Source organism: Natator depressus, chromosome 2, assembly GCF_965152275.1.
Source record: "Natator depressus isolate rNatDep1 chromosome 2, rNatDep2.hap1, whole genome shotgun sequence".
NCBI lineage: Eukaryota > Metazoa > Chordata > Testudines > Cheloniidae > Natator > Natator depressus.
In genome coordinates, this window is record NC_134235.1 from 219,314,404 (window position 1) to 219,335,658 (window position 21,255).

Genomic DNA, 21,255 nt, shown 5'->3' on the forward strand with positions numbered 1-21,255 from the left:
ATAAGGATGAGAGAAACAAGAAGTGGTCAACGTGGCTTCATAAGGAATTGCTCAAATCTCTTAGGTTAAAAAAAGTCTGTACTGGAAATGGAAAAGTAGCAGGCAATCAAACAAGAATATTCAGTCAGTCAATACTTGTACAGAAAAGATAAGGATAGCAACAAACAATGAGTTAATGATAGCCAAAGTACTTCACAGAGTAAAAAGGGCTTTCAGAAGACTAACAGGAGCAAAAAGCTCACTAAAGAGAAAATAGGTCAGCTAATAAAGAAAGTTGGGGATAAAATTAATGACTACAAAATGATTAAACTGCTGAATTTCCCTTTGTTCTCTATCTTTAAATAAATTTAGACAATTAGGAAAATTGTAAAGTTGTAAAATGATCTTATAAAAATGGCAAAAAGCAAGATTACTTGGAAAATGTGAACAGATATAAATCAGTAGGGCCAATTTTGCATCCTAATATGTTATATACATTTTCCAATAAACATATTTTTGGAAAGTCACGAGAGAATTGCAGAAATCCTAGAAGACTGAAGAAAAGCAAGTGAGGTACTGATTTCCAAAAAACGAAAGAAGAGTGATCCTGACAATTTCTATCTAGTATGTCTCATTTCTGACCCCAGTAAAACTGTTGAGGAAAAAAAAATCATTTATCTTTTAGTGGGTAATGCAACCATGAGTAACAAGCAGTTTGGGTTTATAAAAAAGAAATCATGCTACAGACATTTGATTGGTTTACCACAGAATTACATTTGGATTTTAGAGTAGCAGCCGTGTTAGTCTGTATCGGCAAAAAGAACAGGAGTACTTGTTGCACCTTAGAGATTAAACAAATTTATTAGAGCATAAGCTTTCGTGGGCTACAGCCCACTTCATCGGATGTATAGAATGGAACATATAGTAAGAAGATTGTGTATATATATATATATATATATATATATATATATACACACACACACACACACACACACACACACACACATACAGAGAAGGTGGAAGCTGCCATACAAACTGTAAGAGGCTAATTAATTAATCATCTTAATTAATTAGCCTCTTACAGTTTGTTTATGGCAACTTCCACCTTCTCTGTATGTGTGCATGTGTGTATATATCTATTTATATCTACATATCTATCTTCTTACTATATGGTCCATTCTATGCATCCGATGAAGTGGGCTGTAGCCCACGAAAGCTTATGCTTAATAAATTTGTTAGTTCTTTATTTGGATTTTAGTAAAGCATTCACATAGTATCAAGAAATCCTGCACACAAAATTCATTTAATTACGCATGAGTATAATATGCAATATTATTCAGTCAAATAGACTGAAAGTTGGCAAAAGGCCACAAAGAAACTAATTTTAAAAACAAAAACACTGAAGGGAGGAAGAGGTCTAGAAGAGTACTGAAGGGATTGATCTTAAGTAGTGGTTCCCAAACTTTTAGCAAGACGACCCAACAACTGCATTCTGACTGATTTTGTGACCTGCAGAGGGTCCATCTTTGGAAAGGGAGGGGCACACAAAATCATAGGCTAGTGTCCTCCTTCTCCACCGCCACCTCCTCCTCATCCTTGCCCCACTGAGAGGGCACTGGCCACTTGCAACAGCACCCTCTGCCCTGGTGCCGCAACCCTAATACCGGCTCGTTTAGGTGGGGGAGGCCCCAGCGGGGGTTTGAAGGGCAAGCCTGCCTCACCCTCACCCTGCAGCTCCTGTCCTACAGGTTTGGGCCTGGCTTCCTACTCCGGGCATTGCGACCTGGTGCATGGGGTTGCAGCGCCACTCAGGTTTGGCCCAGCCACCTTTCCATCATGACAGAGGGATGACTGAGCAAAATTTGAGTGAGTGGCATTGCAACCTGGTTTGACCCAACCACCCCATGAGACAGGAACCACTGCTGCAGAGTAAGTGCAGGGTGGGGTGCCTCCCCTCTGCATTGGATCCACAACCCTCCTAGAACCTTTCTGTGACCCACTGGCACATCACAATCCATTCTTTGGGAAATATTGATCTAAGGTCTAGTCTTATTTTATATCTACATCTTGCACCAAGGAGAGAAGGGAATTATTTAACATGCTAGAGAATATAACTAAGAGTGATGGGATGAAGTTAAGAAAGGGATAATATGGGTTGAATCTGAGCAAGGCTTCTATTTTTCACGATCTAACAACTTCATTTTGGGGGTTATTTTTAGCAATTTTTGAGTTTTACATAGGTCAAAAAAAATCAGGGTTTTTCGGGACTTTTTCTCTTTGTAAATACTGTAATGTGTAATGTACACTATACTCACTACTCCTATACTATAATGACTAATCTCTTTGTAATGTTCCCTAGAGCGCTTTAACGTAGTACTCTTTCTAACAGCACTAGTTAAAGTAGGGAACCTAATAGGTTCTATATGGACCAGTTAATGAGCAACACACATTGGTGCGCTTTAGAAATCACAGCCCCATAGTCTGCATTCCTGCTCCGTGTAGATAAGCCCCTAGACACAAGTAACCATTTCTGGGGGTTTTCTAGTGTTCATTTGATAAAGAGAGCACCTGGAGTGCTTTAAGATGTTTTGTCCCTCAGCATGCTCCACTTCAAGTGTGTGTGTATGCCTGGGCAGTTTCAATCAGAGATTTTTGTCAGCAGTGTCTGCGGGCCCATGCCTGCACCCTACACATCCTCATGCTCTGGGTCCAAGGGCACATAGGGAAAGGAGGACCTGTCCTCGCTGCTCTAGTTCTCTCTCTTCTACAAAGTCCACGGGTAAGAACTCCAAAGCAGAGAGGAAGGAAGGCAGGCAGTGGAGCACCCAGAGGGACAAAACATCTTGAAGAACTCCAGTTATGTCTAGGTAAGTAACCTCCCCTTCTCTAAGATGTTGTCTCAATGGGTGTTGCACTTCAGGTGGCTCCTGAGCAGCGCTCTGGCGATGGCGGATGCTGAGCAGATGGATTCAGTACACACCAGAGAGCAGCCTCACCAAAGGGTGCATCTGCCCTAGAAGCAAGCCTGAGAGCATAGTGCTGGGAAAATGTGTGCACAGATGACCATGCGGCAGCTTTGCAAATATCTGTGATAGGCATGTTCTTAAGTAGGGCTATAGAGGTGAATTGTGCCCTGGTGGGATGGCCAGTCACTCTAGGTGCCTCTGGAAGCTTTATAACATGCTACAATGTATTCATTTCCATAACTTTTGGGTGGAAATTGATGATTCCTTCATTCTCTCTGTGAAGTAAACTAGGAGTCTAGGAGAAGCTCTGAACGGCTTAGTCCTATCGAGTGAGAAAGCAAGGGCTGTTCTCACGTCCAGAGTATGAAGACTGGCTTCTTCCCTTGAAGTATGAGGTTTGGGATAAAAAAAACTGGTAACTGAATGTTCTGACTGATGTAGTAGTTGAGCCACACTGAAACACCAGCATTTCAAGTTAGACAGTGTCGTGAATAGGTCTATCTCTGGGAAGCCCCAGGCAAGACAAATCTCCTCAAAGACCAGATTGCTTAGCTCCCATTCATGGTACTGGCTGAAATGCCTGCTCAGGGTGTCTGCTATGGTATTTTCTGAAGACTCTCGGTGTGGTCAAAAGACCAAACAGAAGAACTTGGTACTGGTGGCAGTCATTACCAATGACAAACTGTAGGAAGGTCTGTGAGCCGGATGCACAGCTATATGGAAATATGCATTCTGGAGGTTGAGGGCCTCAAACCAGTACCCTGGATCTAATGATGGAATTATTGCTGCTAGCATTAGCATCCTGAATTGCTGTGTCTGGATGACAGTGTTCAGAGTCCTGAGATCCAGGATCAGTCTCCATCCCCTTTTTTCTTAAGCACAAGGTAGTATTTGGAGTAGACCCTTTCTAATCAAGTTGGAAGGAACAGGTTTGATTGCCCCCCGGAAGCAGGAGAGATTAGAAGACCCTTGTGAGAAGGGTCACTGAAAAGGGATGGGGAGGTGGGGGTAGGAGGGAGTTGAACTGGATGGTGTAACCAGATAAAACTATTTCTAGTATCCATCTTTCTGACATTATATGCTCCCAGGAAGGCATGAAATGGGAGAGGCAATCCCCATAGGGTACGTGGAGGGTAGGACAATGCAGTGTAGAGCCGTACAGTGCAGTGATTCGTGGCCCTCAGTAAAGCTTCAAAATGGCTGCTTGGAAGAAATCGCTGACTGGGAGGAAACAGCAGATGATGGGCCCTTTTTGTGGAACATGGACCTCTTCTTAAGTGTTCTGGTGGTCTTTGGGAGGTTGGATACTGAACTGGTGAGATCACTGAGGTGTCTGTGACTTGCTATATTTTCTTTTTGATGCAGGGATGCCGATGCCCAGAGATCACAGTGTCTTTGAGAGAGTGTAGGGATTCATCTGTGGCATCACTGAAGAGCTTGGGCCCTTCTAAAGGAAAATCCTCCACTGTATTTTGTACCTCCCTGGGGAGCCTGGAGGATTGCAGCCATGAAGCTTGATGAATGACCATGGTGGCAGTCAAAGAAAGATGCTGTGTCAGCTGCACTATGGGAAGCTTACAGAGGAGTTCTGGCGATCATCTGGCCTTCCGTGATGAGGGCTTGAAACAGGTCCTTCTGGTCTTGAGGCAAATAATCAATACAGTGAGAGATCTGCTATAATTCATAGTCTTACTTTGCCATCAAGGCATGATAGTTGGCAACCCTGAACTGTAGTGTGGCCAAAGAGTAGCTTTTGTGGCCAAAAAGATCCAGCTGTTTAAATTCTTTGTTGTGAGTAGTTGATCTACCAGAGAATTTGGTCTGGAATGGATGAAAAGACACTCTCAACCCTTGGCTGATAGACAGTACTTATATCAGCCCCCTCGCCTGTAGCTAGAATGGTTAACAGGTGTTTGCCATATTGTACAGGCTGGTGACAGCATGGCATCATTAATAGATAAGGCTACCTTTTCTTGAGGAGAGGTATACAACATTTCCACCAGTGAGTGTTGTGGTTCTTCTGTTTTCTTCAAGGGGATCTATAAAGTCTTAGCTATTCTATTCATGAGCTCTTGGAAGATATTGCAGTCATCCACATAGGATGGTGGAGGGGACATAACTCTCTCATCTGGTGAGGAAGAGGATTTATTAGATGGCAATGCCTTCTCCTCTACCCTCATTTCTTGTTCTTCTGGAAGATCTTTGTGGGGAAGAGAGTCCCAGGGTACTGGTGGCGGCTGCTCTTGGCAGGTCCTCTTGTGTGAGGGCATTATATAGAGTTGATCCTGGTAAGGGGCCCAAAGGTTCCAGAAAGCCCAATGTGGCAGGGCACATGTTAAAGGAGAGGGACTCCATGGTTGTTCTTAAAAAGGCCAACAGAACAATCACTGACTGGCCCTTGGAGTCTCATCCTCTGGATATACTGCAAGAGAGGGAGACTGGAATGGAAAAGTAATGGTATCCTGGATGGGAATGTCCGAGTCAGCATCCAGCAGAGAAGCCAGAGGCATTGGTACTGGGGACAGTGTCGGTACTGGCGGTCAAACTGGTACCAGTAGCCGCGCTGGTATTGGTGGCCAAGTTCTTGTGTCAGGGTGTGGTAGCACCAGAAGATTTGTTGCTACTGGCAGGAAATTCCTCTTGGCACCTCTCAGCACATCGCATTCAGGCTCCTCTGACATTCACAGGTCTTGAGAGGAGAATCTGCTCGGTAACGGTAATCCCGGGCACTGTTCCTCAGATTGAAATGTACTGAGCAGTGGAGACAATACAGATGGATGGTCTGTACATTCTTTATTTCTGTGGTCCAAGAAAGAAGGTTGTTGGGGTCGAGGACAGTTTCTTTGAGGAGTCCCTGTGCTTGGAGGGTTCCGAAACAATGGTGCCACATAGGGTTATTTGCTGAAAGATTTTCCAGCAAGCAGCACGTTGGAAGTCCTTTTTGGTGGTACTGGCGTCTTGGTGCCCAAGGAGATAGCAGCTTCAGCAGTATTTGTACTGGGACCTGAGGGTTCCTTACTTCCTGGTCTTCGGGGCTACTTCTTTTCTTTTAGGCTCCCTATCACAGGATCTGTGTCTTTTCTTCTTGAAAGGCTTTGAAGTCTCTGAGTATGCCCCATAGTCTCTGATTACAGGATCCAGAGAAGTCACTGAAGTGCTAAGAGGCTGAGGCCAATGTATGAGAAGAAGGGTGGAATTCACACCCCAAAGAGGAGAGAGGTCTCAAAGAATACTTCATAAGGAGCAACTTCAGTCTGTCCTTCCTCAGTTTCACAGATCTGCTCTTGAAAATGCAGCAGACTTTGCATTTTGATGGAACGTGAGAATTTCTAAAGCAGTGGAGGCAGCTGGAATACCTGTCACTGAGGGGAAAGGACCTGTGGCAGGTCTGGCAGGGTTTGAAGACTGGGCTTTGGGACATAACCCAAGGAAAGAAGCCTGCAACAAACAGGGGTCGAGAGCAGCAGAGGCCCTGACTGTGAAACAAAGGGAAAAATAATATCACCTTGTGGGATTAAATCCAAAATGCTCAGCCAGCTCCTAAGTGTACACACAGCTGTTCTTTATGACTTACCAAAAGGCTATATGAAATGAAGAATATTTGTGTTTGGAGACAATGTTTATGATTAAAATTTATATAGAGTCATGTGTACAACTATCTGAATAGAAGATAAAATCCCACCACAATAAATCACCCAATTTGCTTTCTACATGAGATATGAGACATTGGACCAGTTTCTCCTCATGCTTATCCTAGTTTAAATCAGAAGTACCTCTTCTGGGATGGTGAATCTATCCTGCACTAGCTGCTATGCTCTAACTGTCTCTTTGCACTCTGCTGATGCACATTAACAAAGAGGACTAAATCAAACCATTAATGCATACAGCAGACAAGCCCTGAATCATATTCATGTAAAATGGATGCAAGCCAGTGGAGAATCAGGTCCATTGTCTATTACAGGAGAAAAAGAAGTGTTGATAGTAGTTTAGAAAGCAGCAAAAAGCTAGAACAGTTAAAGTATGGAAAATATTGGAAATGGTTCTTATTCCACTTTGTCTTATCAATATAGTGCTGCAAGTCTCTTGCCTGAAATCCCTGCAGATCCGGCAAGCGTTATATTATATTAGAAAAGGATTATGGCTCATGGTATGATCAGAAAGGCTGCATTTACACATATTCAGTGAACTCATAGCTTCATTAGTTTGAAAAGAAGAAATCTCAGAAATGAAGCATTATCCAGCAGGTGGCACCAAAATGCAACCTACTAAATATATCTCATATATACAAGACAGTAGAATAAATTCAGTAAGTATGCTGAGATGCAACTCAGATGTCTGCATCCTGATAGGCTGCAAGAGGATCAGGAGCACTTAAAAACAGCAAAGAATACATGATTATATAAACAAATACAGGCAAATATAATTCTAATGTATTTTCTTAACAGAATGTCAGATACATACAATAACTGATAAATAGTAATTAATTTTGAAGGTTAGAGCACTGCATTCTATTAATGACTAAATAAACATGTTCTTTAAATATAAACAAAAGATTTCAAAAGAATATACTTTGTTGTCTGTTGTGATTTCAAGTTGCTGTTGCAGTGTTGTTATTTGTTCATTAAGATGATCTATTTCCTGCTCCTTTTCATGCATGATCTGAGCAAGTTTCCCAGGTACTAGACAATGATCCTTTATGGATGCATCTTCAGATTTCTGGATCATTAGCCCCACTCTTTCCATTTCATCCTACCAAAAAAAATCCATAACGTGCTGTAATTACATGTATCCTTTTCTGAATATTCTTCAATTAATAGATTATTTAAATGATAGAAGATCACATGAAATAAAGAATGGCTATATGAATTTTTTTATATTTTGTATGTTGAATAGTACAACACTTGAGACATCAAATAGAGTTAAGGATCTTGGTTTTATCCCAGAATGAATTTATTCAGGGTAAACATGAATGAAACTATATCCTGTCTGTCGGATAATTACCTTAAATAATTTATTCTCTTGTTCCAGTTCTTGAAATCGTGTAGTGGATTCCTTTCTCTGGATTTCTAATTGCATATGCAATTGTTGAACTTCTTCATTTTTGTTTTCTAGTTCCTCTCGAAACTGCTCCAGTTGTTCTTCAAGGTTTGTGATCTGCACATCCAAAATGTGGATCGAAGAGGTTAATAGACACACAGCAGATCCACATTTTAAAAACAACAACATATATCTGGGATCAGTTTTGTTTCTGAAAATAACAGAATTTTACTCAAATGAGATCTGTGTTCACCAAAACACTGGCCATGTTGATTGTAAAGATACATTTGATTCTTAAGACTGAATGGATTTGGAAATAGTGATCTGGAAGTAGACCAGGTCACTCATCCATCCTCTGAAGGCCTGCGAGCTATTTGTATGCAAAACTCCCACTGATATCAGCTGAAATCACTATGACTGTTCCAGTGAGGGAGAGCTTGCAGAACTGGGCTCATTTAAATTTACCAGTTCTACCTCACAATGGCTTTAGAGTCTCAAAATACTTAACTGACATTTTAAAAACTGTTTACATGAGCTTCTCTTATTGCTGCCTTCAACAGCCTTTTCAAAACAATTAAAAATATAAGTGAGCTGAATTCCACTTTCAGTTACACTGGTATAAATCTGGAATAATTCCAGTGAAATCAATAGAGTCCAGATTTTCAAGAGTGTAACTAAAAGAAGAGCTTGGTCCATTATGTTTAAAATCATTTTAGGATATTGGCTGGGCTTTTCAAAGGAGCCTAACAGAGTTAGGTGCCCAAATTCCAATGAGATCTGGGTACCTAGCACCCTCAGGTTCCTTTGAAATTCTCACCCATTATTCTTATACTTAACTCATGTGACCATGTCCTTTTTATTTCTTAATTTAGACTAAATGGGCCATATCTGGATCTCATTTACACTATGTGAATTTGGAGTAACTCCACTTGGAGAACACTTCAATCTCTTTGGTTACTCGATTACAGACCTAAGAGTGGCAATTCTTCAACAAAAAAAACTTCAAAAACAGACTCCAATGAGAGACTGCCGAATTGGAATTAATTTGCAAACTGGATACAATTAACTTAGGCTTGAATAAAGACTGGGAGTGGATGGGTCATTACACAAAGTAAAACTATTTCCCCATGTTTATTCCCCCCCGCTGTTCCTCAGACAATCTTGTCAACTGCTAGAAATGGCCCACCTTGATCACCACTACAAAAGGTTCTTCCCCTCCGCCACCTCCCGGGTAATAGCTCACCTTAAGTGATCACTCTCATTACAGTGTGTATGGTAACACCGATTGTTTCATGTTCTCTGTGTATATAAATCTCCCCACTGTATTTTCCACTGAATGCATCCGATGAAGTGAGCTGTAGCTCATGAAAGCTTATGCTCAAATAAATTGGTTAGTCTCTAAGGTACTACAAGTCCTCCTCTTCTTTCCACTGACTCAATATCAGTGTTATCAGAATGTAGCCTTTTATCCTTTCTTTCAGGATAAATACTTCTGTGATCACAACTGAACTACATTTGTACTGATTCTCATTTTTATAAAAGAGGATTTCAGGCATCAGACTGTGGATGATGTTCACTCCTTCATTTTAAGGTTTCTTGAACTCCATCCTGTTTACCATCAGGATACTTATTTTTTGGCTGGAAAGGTATAATGTAGGTCTTTTCCAAAAACACCTTTAATGTGTGCAGGCTAGTGCTGGTGGTGGGGTGCCTTACTATCTCGAACACCCTCGTAAAGGTTAAGCATGGCACATTTTTCCCCATTGCAAGGAAAAAGCAATGGGAATCTAAAAATCAAGCACATATCTGGTCTTCCCTCATAGAACTCTGGTGTTTTGCAACACTGCCAGTCTGCTAACCAAATATATAGTCCTAACAAGATTTTCTCCACAAGTGTACACAATAGCTTCACTAGAACTTAGATGGGAAAACAATTCAACCAAAAAGTGCCACCCATTCAATAAACACCACCACTGCCTACAACACTTTAGGAGGTCCTTGGGAGAACCTGTTCCAATAATTACCAGGCAGAAGCCTGCTCAGCTTGTGGGAGTTGTTGAGATCACTGTCCAATATGGCCTTGCTGCAGTGTATAAACAGTGAACTACAGATTGCTGCACTGAGTCAGGTGTAAAGCAAAAATCACTAATAAATAATTCATATTAAAAGCAAACCTGAACATTTAGAGATACTCTACCTCTTTTTCCTTTCTGTCTACAGCTTCTTGTTCAGCCTGCAATTGTACTTCAAGGGGCAATTCTCCCTTCACAGTGGCAGCTCCACACCGCTTTCTTTCCTCCACCTTTAAACAAGTATTATAATATTAGCTACTTTAGCTTTCATTTATTTATTATTGAGTAAACATTGCATTATTCTTAGGTAAATGAAGAATAGTAGGAAATGCATGGAACTTTTATACACAATACCTTTTGCAAATTGTCTGCACTGATAATTAAGGCTTGTTCCAGTTCTCTTATTCTGCACTCTAGTTTCTCAATTTCTTCATTCCGTTCTTGTATATCTCTCTGAAGTTGCTCTTTAGAGAGCAAAAGCTCACTGCATTTGTCTGTTTTTTCTTGTAGATGGTTTGTTAACTGTTCAACCTGGTGGACAACATGGTAAGCATGGTGAATACTCTGTAGCATATCGGAATGTGTTTCTAGCATTAGTATAACACTGATTTTTGAGAGAAAAAACCTCCTCTGTTAATGAATGTCCAACCTCCATGGCAGAAAACAGTGCAAAACTAGAGTCTTGTAGCTCCAAATCCAATAAATACAAATTATGCCTCTGATAAGTTTTATGATTTGTGTGATGGCATTTGCTACTTCCTACAACCTATTTTGTCCTTCTGAAGGTCCTCAGACTCCCTACTGGGCTAAGACCTATACCGTGGTATCCCTGTGAAGCTTATCAGTGGGATCCCTGAAACATCCAAGGAAGAAGTGTCTTGACACTGGAGAACAAATTCAATTCCAGCAGTTCTGTTATTCTTCAAGTCCTAAAAAAATATTTGTGCCAAAAGTCCTTGAACCAAAAATAATTTGTGAAAGAAGGAATGACAAAATGCTCATGTTGCTTTGGGGGGAGAGTTAAAGTTGTCTGGGTAACCTTAATTATGCATTTCCATACTTCAAAACATTTTAGCTTTTGAGGGTTATTTTATAACTACTCTAACTTCATCTAGATCTTTAATGTTCAAGTCAGATAATACAATTCTACCTTAACTCTAGATTAACAAGAAACTTTGTTTTCTGCCTAAGTTTTTAAATAGGATTTGGAGATGGCTAGGTAGTCAGCAAAAGTAACAGAGGATATAGATTATATGGCCTCACTTTCTGCAGTAGAAAACATCATCTAGATAAAGCCTTCTGAATCTCCTGAAGTTGAGACATTCAAGGCTTAGGAGCATCATATTAAGGGAGTAATGAAAACAGTCAAGATGGGAAGTAATTAAGACACAAGTAAAGATTTCAGCAGAGGTACGTCGAAGGTAAACACAATTGTGGCACTGTTCTAGATGTGACATGAACAGAATTACAGATAAGGAAAACGTGAGAGTAACAAGTGCAAAACATCTAGCCTGAGGCACAAAGATAAGGTCTGAGTTAAACTGAGTGATAGGGAGAGATGGGACACAAACAGCTTTTCATTCAAGAAGTGAATTTCAGTATCTGAAGTATTTAGAAGTTATGATTTAGCCTGGAACTAACAGAGTCAATGCAATTTGACAGATGGAAGATAGAAAGATCAGATGGAAGGGTGCCATCCACCTGAAAGCGTTATCCAAGTTTGAAGCAACCAGTTAGACATCCCAGAGGGAGAAGATAAATGGAAAAGAATATTTCACACTATGCTTCCATGATAGTCCATTGTGGAAGAACTGACAACATTAAACAGCAGAAAGTAAACACAGTAGTTAGTAATGTAAAATGAAAGCAAAGAGAAGAATATAATACGGCTTCTTGCTCAATGCACTTATATAAAATAGAATAATATTTCATAACTGTGCTAGTGTAAAGAATACAGACATGTCAGCTATAGCAAGAGACAGAAGAAGACTCTGTTTAACTTTTAATGAATAGGAAGATCATGTAACAGAGGCACTTCTCCTCATTGTCTATATGCAGTGTATCTGAAAGTTCACATAACATTATTACATATCCCTCCATGCAACTAAAAAAAGCAAGTCTAATAATTCATTTACATTATGTTATGTAGTAATACCCTCCGTTTTTTATCTCTTAGTCTTTCACATTCAATAATAGGATTTTTCACCTATAACCAGGCCCTTACAAATCATGACATTTTTGGACAATACAATAGCAGGCTATTTGCTCCTCCACGTGTATCTAACTTAAAAGTGACGACTTCTCTATTAATTTCTCTATGTGTGGGGTGCTAGTTAATTGTCAACTATTAGTGACTATCTTCTGTATGAATATATGTGCACTTACAGTGGTTTCTTCACAATCAATAGTTTCAACACTTGAGACATATTCCAGTATAAAAACCTGGATAAATTGGCAAATAGACTGAACATTTCCATACATTCTTAAGAAGTTTTATCTATCTTCATTAGTTGTTTCAAAAGTGTCTGTTACTGAGATAGCTAAACTCTGCATTATTTTACTGTTTCAAACAACATTTTCACTCTTCATCCATATTGCTTTATTTTCTTGCTGTGCAAAAGATGCAGATTATGTACATTATAAAATAATGTTATAAAAAGATTTTTACAGTGTGTTCATCATTTGCTTTTATCATGTACATTCATTAAGCATAGCTGATAATACTTCAAAAAGTTACCTCTCTGGTTTGGTGTTCATTGATAGGTTGAAACCTTTGTGGAGTCTTAAGTTGTTGCTCTAGTTTCTGTATCTCTTGTTGGAACACATCTCTTTCATGTTCTCTATCAATTGCTTGCTCCTGAAATTTAATTATGAAAATGTTATTTGGACAAATATTATTAGAAAGATCCATATTCAAATTACGCATATATCATCTCATTTCTGCAAACTGTGAGTTTGTTTTATATATACCAGTTTTTGTTAGGTAGCATGATCGCTTTTTATTTTATTAAATCCCTCTTACTTATTGGACAGCCACCGTACTTCATATGTTTCTGTTTGATCAGTCAAAAAACAAAAAGATATTGTATTTCCCTATGGATCCAATACTACTGCATCAGAGTGTATTATTTCTTCGGCAACAGCCAGTGAGAAGCCTATTATTTTGATGTTTTTAACTTTCCTTTTTCTTTAATATATTTAGTACAAATATAAATTCAAGTGTTGAAGTCTGAATACTTATACTAATATTAGTCTGGCACCAACTACAAAAAACAGATTCCAAGAATACATTATCTGAATTTTGCATATTAATTTTGTCTTGATAAAATCAGATTGTTTGAGATACATTTTGTGACATTTGTGAAATAATTTCTAAATATTAATATATAAAATGCTGCAACATTTGTAACAACATGGGCCGTAGTTCCTCCCCAACTGTCAGTTTGTAAAAGTAAGATTAAGTTTGTCTGCTAAATGAAAACAAACAATCAAATGTCTAAGACACAGCAGCAAAGAAATTTATTCTCTCTCTTTTTTAATGCCACATTAGCACAATAATATGTGTCTTTAATTTTCACAAAAGTCAAATATAGTGAGACATAACATTAACCTCCATGAATTGCTGATTTAATGAACCCAGGTGTATTCTACTGCAGGAGAAAGACCAGAATTCTAATGTATTTATAAAGAGTTTATTTGCATTCTAGCCGAGTACTATGTCGCTCTTAAACACACATTGTTGATTAACAAAAGTTGTGTTAAATTTATAGTGATGGATTTGTCACATGTTCATTTTGAACCTAGCCATAGAAAAAACACTAATTTGAATTGTAACAACATCATCAGAACAGCACAAAATGAAATAATGCAAATTCATCTAAGTGATAAAATATTTCTAGACAGGTCTTCCAGTTCACACTGCTTAGTAGTAAATAATGCAGAGGTGGCATCACAAAATATTCTAGCTGTTATATTAATTACAGATAAAATTCATCCCTCCCTACACAAAACTGGAGTAACTGGGTTTGAGCAGAGAATTAATTGTAGCAGGGTGGAATTCATCACCTCCAACACACAAGCAGGAGATAGGATTTCAGTGCAGCTCCTCCAGGCTGCTTTTCTAGCCATGGGCTACAATGGCAGCCATTGCTATTCTGTGTTCCCTGTGCACTGATTTTGACACTGGATCCATACTGTTGCAGATCCAGTGGCATGTAGACTTCCTGGCACAGCTTTACCACAGAACTGAAGTGATCTGGAGGGCACTGTGTTGATCCACTGCATCCCAGTGAATTTCACCTAGTATGAATGAACATCATTACCAGTGGTCTAATCTTATAGTTAACTTTTAAAATAGTTTTTGGTGCATGATCCTCTGCAGGAGACTTCCTGCCAAGTCAGAATTGCAGATTGCTACCACACCTACTCTGCTGGTGCAAAAACTGCATGAATGATTGCAGAAAGAGAGAGCAGATGTAATACAAGCTGGGGTGGAGTTTGAACAGAAGCTTGCAGGGGGGCACTCCAGTGGCAGCCTGGTAGCAGGGGAAGGTCAGGCATGGTGAGTGGAAGGAAGGGTAGCTGCAGCTGCAAACAGGGAAAGATCAGATAGTGTGCATAATGAGTGGTCAAATAGGACATGCAACCTGGAAGAAGGGAAGCGTTCACCTGCAACTGCTGTAGGGGGATGAGACAGATGGAATGGGACTCCAGTAGAGTGTGGTTGGAGAGGCTGTCAGGGAAACTTACATGTAGTCCAAACCACTAAAAGGATGGAATTTTCAAAGGAGCCTAAGAGAGCTTACCACCCACTCCCCTGAAGTTCAATAGGAGTGTAATATTTAACTCCTTTAGGCTCCTTTGAAAATCCCATCCTGAACTTTTATAAACTGGAAAACACAGTATACTTTGCCATACACAAAGCCAATTCTAAACACTCATTTTTTCTTACTCATTTTAGAGACTTTTAGATTTGTAAGTTTAGAAATATTAAATAAAAAAATTAAATAAATTAAATTTTGCAACCAAATTATACCTCAAAATACATTGGGAATATTCTAAATTTAGAGATCTCAACTTGGCACTCTACTTTTAAAGCAGTGTTAATGGCATCTCTAGACTTGACACCACTCTGCAAGTTCAGTCATATCTATTTTTTCATTTTAGTTCAAAGTCTTAAAGAAATAACATTTCTTGCAGTTCAGAGAAATCTCTGCATCTGTATGGCCCACCTGACAGCATAAACAAACATCTTCTGTCTTTTGCTTTCTCAATACTTACATCTAAAAATTTTCTTGTTTTCTCAAGCTGCTTCTCCAAAGCCTGGTTTTGCTGTCTTAGATCTGTTAGTTCTGCATTTTTTTCTTGCTCTAGCTCTATAAATCGGTTGACCTGCTCCTCCACATCTGTTTCCAGGGCCTTCACTTGTTTCTGGAGGTCATCGTACTCTTTTTCAGCTTGACGCTGTACTTCTATTTTTTCCTTCATTAGCTTTTCTGTCTCCTCCAGTAATTCTGTTTTTAAATAAAGAAACCATATTACTTTTAGATATGCATAGTTAATTATATCATCACTGCAAAACCACTCCCCAAGAGTGCATATCCATGCTGTACCCAAATAAAGGATGTGAACAGGTTTGGGTTATATTAATTTTTTTTAAAATGTGGTATTTTCTATTAAAAATTATCACGATACCACAAAACCCATATAAATCCCAGACAACATGGCTAAAATGCTATCATCTTCTTTACAAGATTATTAATAGCACAGCTTTATCATGTCACTTTATTGTCCATATTAAGCTAAAGATGTTGGTACAAATAGTACAATACAGGAAATGCATCAGTTCTGTTTACAACTGAGGAAGGTGCACAGCTTTATAACAAGGCATGGAAAACCCAACCATCTTCTCATCCTGTAGCAGTTTAATCCATTCCAAATTTATTTTTTTTCACATGATGCATATACAACATGTGAAGGGAAATACTGCAGAACTTGACCTGGTGAGGTGAGCTAGAGAGGGAAATTACTTACTTGTAATTGGAGTTTTCAGAAGGCCTGTATAGATCCCCAGTTTTTGGTTTGGTGTCCTCAGGAGAGGACTGGGAAGCATATATGATAAAGCTTAGGATCACTCTGATAAGACATTAAAGGCATGTACTTCAAAGAGTCATATCACCTGGCCTTATCCATCCCTTGAGGTAAGACCGAAGACTAGGGATCTATAAAGTGCAATTATCGTTGGAGAATCTTCACAAACATGATTGATACTTAGGTATATGAAAAGAAAACCACCAGATATATACAATTTTCTTTTGCTACACAATTGAGATCCTTTGGATACCATCATCTTACATAAATTTTAACCAATTCTTGTTTTGTTAGGTAAACATTACATGTCAATATAAAACAATATCCAGCAAATCATTATGTTAATTATATTTCCAAGTTAACAGTAACCAAAAGGCTATTAAAAACCTCTTCCAATACAGCATGAAATCTTAAAATTCATATGTGAATAAGATGATGGTTATTAATGAATCTGCTTATTAAATCTGTTAATACATTGTGCTTAGAAATTATAAGAAATTTTGTTATTAAAAAGAAACACGGTGAGTGTGAAATATAACATCAAAGCTGAAGGCCAGTAAGAGTTACAGTAATGTCAGTAAGCTGAAAGCTCAAAAGTTCTTGATTAATAAATAATAAACAGGTGTAAGTCTGCCACCCAATTAAAGATCAGCCATGCAATATACAAACACACCTGCTTGGGAAGCTGCATCGACTGCAGCATCTACTATGCCTAGGAGAACAGAAAAAACAACAACAAAAAACAAGAAGCAAAGTAATTCACATGCCAGCTACAGTTCTCTCATTATTCAATTATGAGAAATGAATTCAATTAAGAGAAAATGAAGCTGAAGACAATGCTGTATTTAAAGACATAGTTATTGTGATAACTTAAGGAATGTGCTTGGTTATTCTGGGAAGTATGACATAGATGTGTATTTTTTGTCCACAAGTTTAAAGTGCACATGAAAAAAACTTGTATTTTCAAGTGATTTTGTACTGTACACAAACCAACCAAACTGTATACAAGGATTCCTCTACTCTAGCACAAGAATGAACAGACTACTATTAGTAAATTGTTCATTACATAAGCGTGGATACTTGAGATTGCAAATATACAATAAGATTATATCCTATAATTTCACAATAAAGCTTTAACAATGTTTTGAATAAGTGTACAAAAAATCTTGAAGATAATTTACTATTCCAATTATCAAACCTCCCAGACATTATATAAAATGCTAACATTTCACATGCCATTTATAGCATAGGAATGATCAAGACAGCACTGTTTAAATACCACTGTCCTAACTTTTTCTCCTCAACAAATATTGATTCACAGACATTTAGTTCCTTGTTGAAGGAAGGATTAAAAAATGCATGTACTTTATGAAGTTAAACTTTTGTTAAGTAAACAGTTAACTAGATTAAACCAACTGGGAGGTTTCTTTCTATGTGCTATTTAACAGAAGAGTCCCTTCACTATCAAAAGCCACAAAATATTTTTTTCCAGAGTACCTCTCTTCCTTTTGGACAACTCATTGGGTGATGCTGGTTACATGCAGATAGCGGCTTTTTCTTGTCCTGCCATATCTGACAATTTGGGAATGTATTTGTACAGTTTGTGAATTCTACTTGATAGTAGGGGCCCTTTATATGTATTTGTGTCAGACTACAGATTCCATTTTAGATACAGACTTCTTTAATTTCTCTGTTGTCTTATTATCTCCATATTGGACTGAAATTCCAAGGTGTAGTGATACAGGCTGACAATAGAGGCTCATTAAATCGGTATGGTCCTCTATTCAAATGCAAACAACCTAGACAATAAGATAGTTCCTATCCAGAAGAACTGCTTAGCGAGGCGGGGCTGGGGGGAGAATGAGACTGCTTAGCAATTAAATCATCTGATAGGACTCTGTGGTCACCTCTTGAGGTTGACTAGGGAGTCACCTGACAGAGGACTGGAAGGTTATAAAGAGCAGGAGCTGTTCTATGTGCTCTCTCTTTAGCCATTTTCACCAGCTTAAGATGAGGGGAGCTAAGAGAAAGAGATGAGGCAACAGGGGGAGGAGGACGACCCTGTCCACCTCAGCTCAGAGGGTTTCCCCAAAGACCCCCAAAGGAAGGGTGAGCAAAAGTGAGGGAAAACACATACAGTAGAACCTCAGCGTTACGAACACCAAGTTATAAACTGACCGGTCAACCATACACCTCATATGGAACTGAAAGTACGGAACCAGGCAGCAGCAGAGAGACAGACACACACACACACTAAGGCAAATACAGTACAGTACTGTGTTAAACGTAAACTAGTACAAAAAATAAAGGGAAAGTTTTGAAAACGTTTTTGACAAGGTAAGGAAACTGTTTCTGTGCTTGTTTAATTTAAATTAAGATGGTTAAAAGCAGCATTTTTCTTCTGCATCATAAAGTTTCTAAGCTGAATGAAGTAAATATTCAGTTGTAAACTTTTGAACGAACAACCTATAACATGTTGTTCAGCTACAAACATTTTAGAGTTATGAACAACCTCCATTCCTGAGGTGTTTGTAACTCTGAGGTTCTACTGTGTAGGGTTACTTATTTTGTATGGATCTGTATATTACTTGTGTGATTAAGTCCAGAACAATAATTTGTTAAAAATCTGGGCAAAGTATGTGCATGCGTTGTATGCTACAACAACCACATTTCCCTGGAGAAAGTCAAACTGCAACCCAGAAGCCTCACACTTTTGAGGGGATTTTGGTGACGACGTGTTTAAGCTACAGGGGGGAATCTGAGGAGTCAGCACTGGTTCCAGGTGCTAGGCAGCTGGGCCATGTGGTCATAGCTCTCTGAAGGAAATGTTAGGTGAGGGTCTGCATTCCGAGAGCATACCTAGAGACCCCAAGATTGGGACAGTGCCTGGCCCCTGTTCAGACTCCGGAGGCTTAAAATAACTGGGGATCCAGGTGCTGGATTTCCCCTTAATAGAGTCTGCTATGCCACCCTGCAGAGGGAGCTCAACTGAATCTGTGACATCATCTTTGTTACATTCTTTCCTAATAATGCGTCCCCGAAAGAGGCGTTTGGTGAGGGAAGAATACACCTTTCTCAGGTGTCTAATCATGTGTGAACTTGTGTGACTACTTCAATCACGTGTACTTAAGTAGAGTTTTTTGTGCAAACAGTGGCAACAGAGCTAACTGTACTAGGAAGGAACTGAGTTAGGCCAACATTTTTAAAGTTGGGTGTCTAAAATCAGCAGCTAAGTCCAAATGTGGTCACCTAAAAGTGGCCTAATTTTTAGAGGTGCTGAGCAACGACATTTCTCACTGACTTTATTGGCAGCTGTGGTTGCTCACACTTCTGAAAATCAGGCTACTTTCTTTTTAGTTGCCTAAATATTAATTTTTGTGGTCAAATTAGACACCCACGTATGAAACTGTTGGCCTTATTGCATTGTTCTATGAATGATACTAAAAAAGAAAAAAGTTAGTCAAGACTTCTGAAAATTTACTAAAGATGGAGTAGGAAAATATGAGAGAACCTCATAGAAAGATTGTGTAGAATACATACGCTGCTCTACTGGTCCTGCATCTGCTTTCATGGCATCCTTCTGTCTGGAGAGTAGCTCCTTTTCTTCCTGGATCTGCTGTCGTTCAGCCTCTAGTTCCTGCAATTTGTTACCTGTACATAGTAGCTCTTGCTCAAGATGGTCTGTTATATCTGTTTTTTCCTGGATTTGTTTTTCCAGAAATGCTCTTTCATCTGCATAACCATCAATGAGGCCTGTTGAGCAGAAATATTAGGTTAATTTAGTATGGCAATTTTCGAACTGCAATTTCAGTGCTATGGCAGAATTTCCTGAATTTGAGGCAACATAAAAATTCTAGAACCCTAACGGCGAAAGGGGGAATATTGGTAAAAAACCTCAGTTATTGTAAATATTGGTGTGCACACCGCCAGCTCTAGTGAGCTAGGCATTTCTATTAGGTTAACCAGACCTGCTGGCCTCCGAGAAGGTAGCAGGGGACCTGCTGGCCTCCGAGAAGGTAGCAGGAAAAACAGATTAAACCAGACCTGCTGGCCTCCGAGAAGGTAGCAGGAAAAACAGATTAAACCAGACCTGCTGGCCTCCGAGAAGGTAGCAGGGGACCTGCTGGCCTCCGAGAAGGTAGCAGGAAAAACAGATTAAACCAGACCTGCTGGCCTCCGAGAAGGTAGCAGGGGACCTGCTGGCCTCCGAGAAGGTAGCAGGGAAGAACAGATTAAACTAGACCTGCTGGCCTCCGAGAAGGTAGCAGGGAAAACAGATTAAACCAGACCTGCTGGCCTCCGAGAAGGTAGCAGGGGACCTGCTGGCCTCCGAGAAGGTAGCAGGGAAGAACAGGTTAACCGGACCGGCTGGCCTCCGAGAAGGTAGCAGGGAGAAATAGGTTAACCAGACCTGCTGGCCTCCGGGAAGGTAGCAGGGGACCTGCTGGACTCCGGGAAGGTAGCAGGGGAAAAACGCATAGATTAAGCTATGATTTCAGAATCTAGGCTGTGTCACTTGCTAAGTAATACCAGCAGTGACAAAGAGATTGAAATATCCATGTTAAGATGTTTAAAAGAAAACAGGGTAAGCCAGTACCAGAGGGAGGAATGGAGTCAGAAGGAACTCCAACCTCACCTTTTGTTAAAGAAATTACACCTTTTAAACAAAACCTTCAAAAATTTGGGCACAGTCCTTGGACTAAACAAGCCCTAGCTGATCTCTGCACTATTTCGGACCTAGAGGATAGATTGGCTCAGTATATCCTCATATACAAACCTTCTAGTGCTGCCAAAAGAGATGCAGCAGCAATTTGGTTGTTGTGGGAGGCAAGTAAGGATTCTTCCCTCCGCTTGTCTTCATGTAAAGAAGAAAAGGCACAAACGGAAAAGGGAGCAGACAATTGGAAGGTGCTGGCTACAAATACCCAAAGCCAGCTGAAAATAGTGAAAGAGGCACTCCAGGAATACAAAAAGAGTGAAAAAGTTAACTCTGCAGAGGCTGGAGGGAATTAAGCAGCTAAACTTTGTGAAAATGTTAAAAAGGAAAAGTGTTAGAGAAAGAGCATTCTTGGTTTCTTTGCAGCCATTCTGAAAGAAAAATGGGCCCTTTT

At 39.5% G+C, this 21,255-nt stretch overlaps 1 protein-coding gene across 6 annotated transcripts in view; it reads right to left on the bottom strand.

Annotated features, from left to right (window-relative positions):
* Positions 1 to 21,255, bottom strand: part of AKAP9 (A-kinase anchoring protein 9) — a 218,370-nt gene that overhangs the window by 35,508 nt on the left and 161,607 nt on the right. For 5 of the 6 annotated variants that reach the window (XM_074945942.1, XM_074945947.1, XM_074945945.1 and 2 more), the window contains 8 exons: positions 19,685 to 19,897; positions 16,818 to 16,856; positions 15,335 to 15,567; positions 12,792 to 12,911; positions 10,409 to 10,585; positions 10,180 to 10,284; positions 7,947 to 8,099; positions 7,515 to 7,694 (listed from right to left, as the gene is read on the bottom strand). In XM_074945942.1, the coding sequence (XP_074802043.1) occupies positions 7,515 to 7,694; positions 7,947 to 8,099; positions 10,180 to 10,284; positions 10,409 to 10,585; positions 12,792 to 12,911; positions 15,335 to 15,567; positions 16,818 to 16,856; positions 19,685 to 19,897 (1,220 nt within the window). The remainder of the gene's footprint in view (positions 1 to 7,514; positions 7,695 to 7,946; positions 8,100 to 10,179; positions 10,285 to 10,408; positions 10,586 to 12,791; positions 12,912 to 15,334; positions 15,568 to 16,817; positions 16,857 to 19,684; positions 19,898 to 21,255) is intronic. The other variant, XM_074945943.1, reaches the window with a different exon arrangement.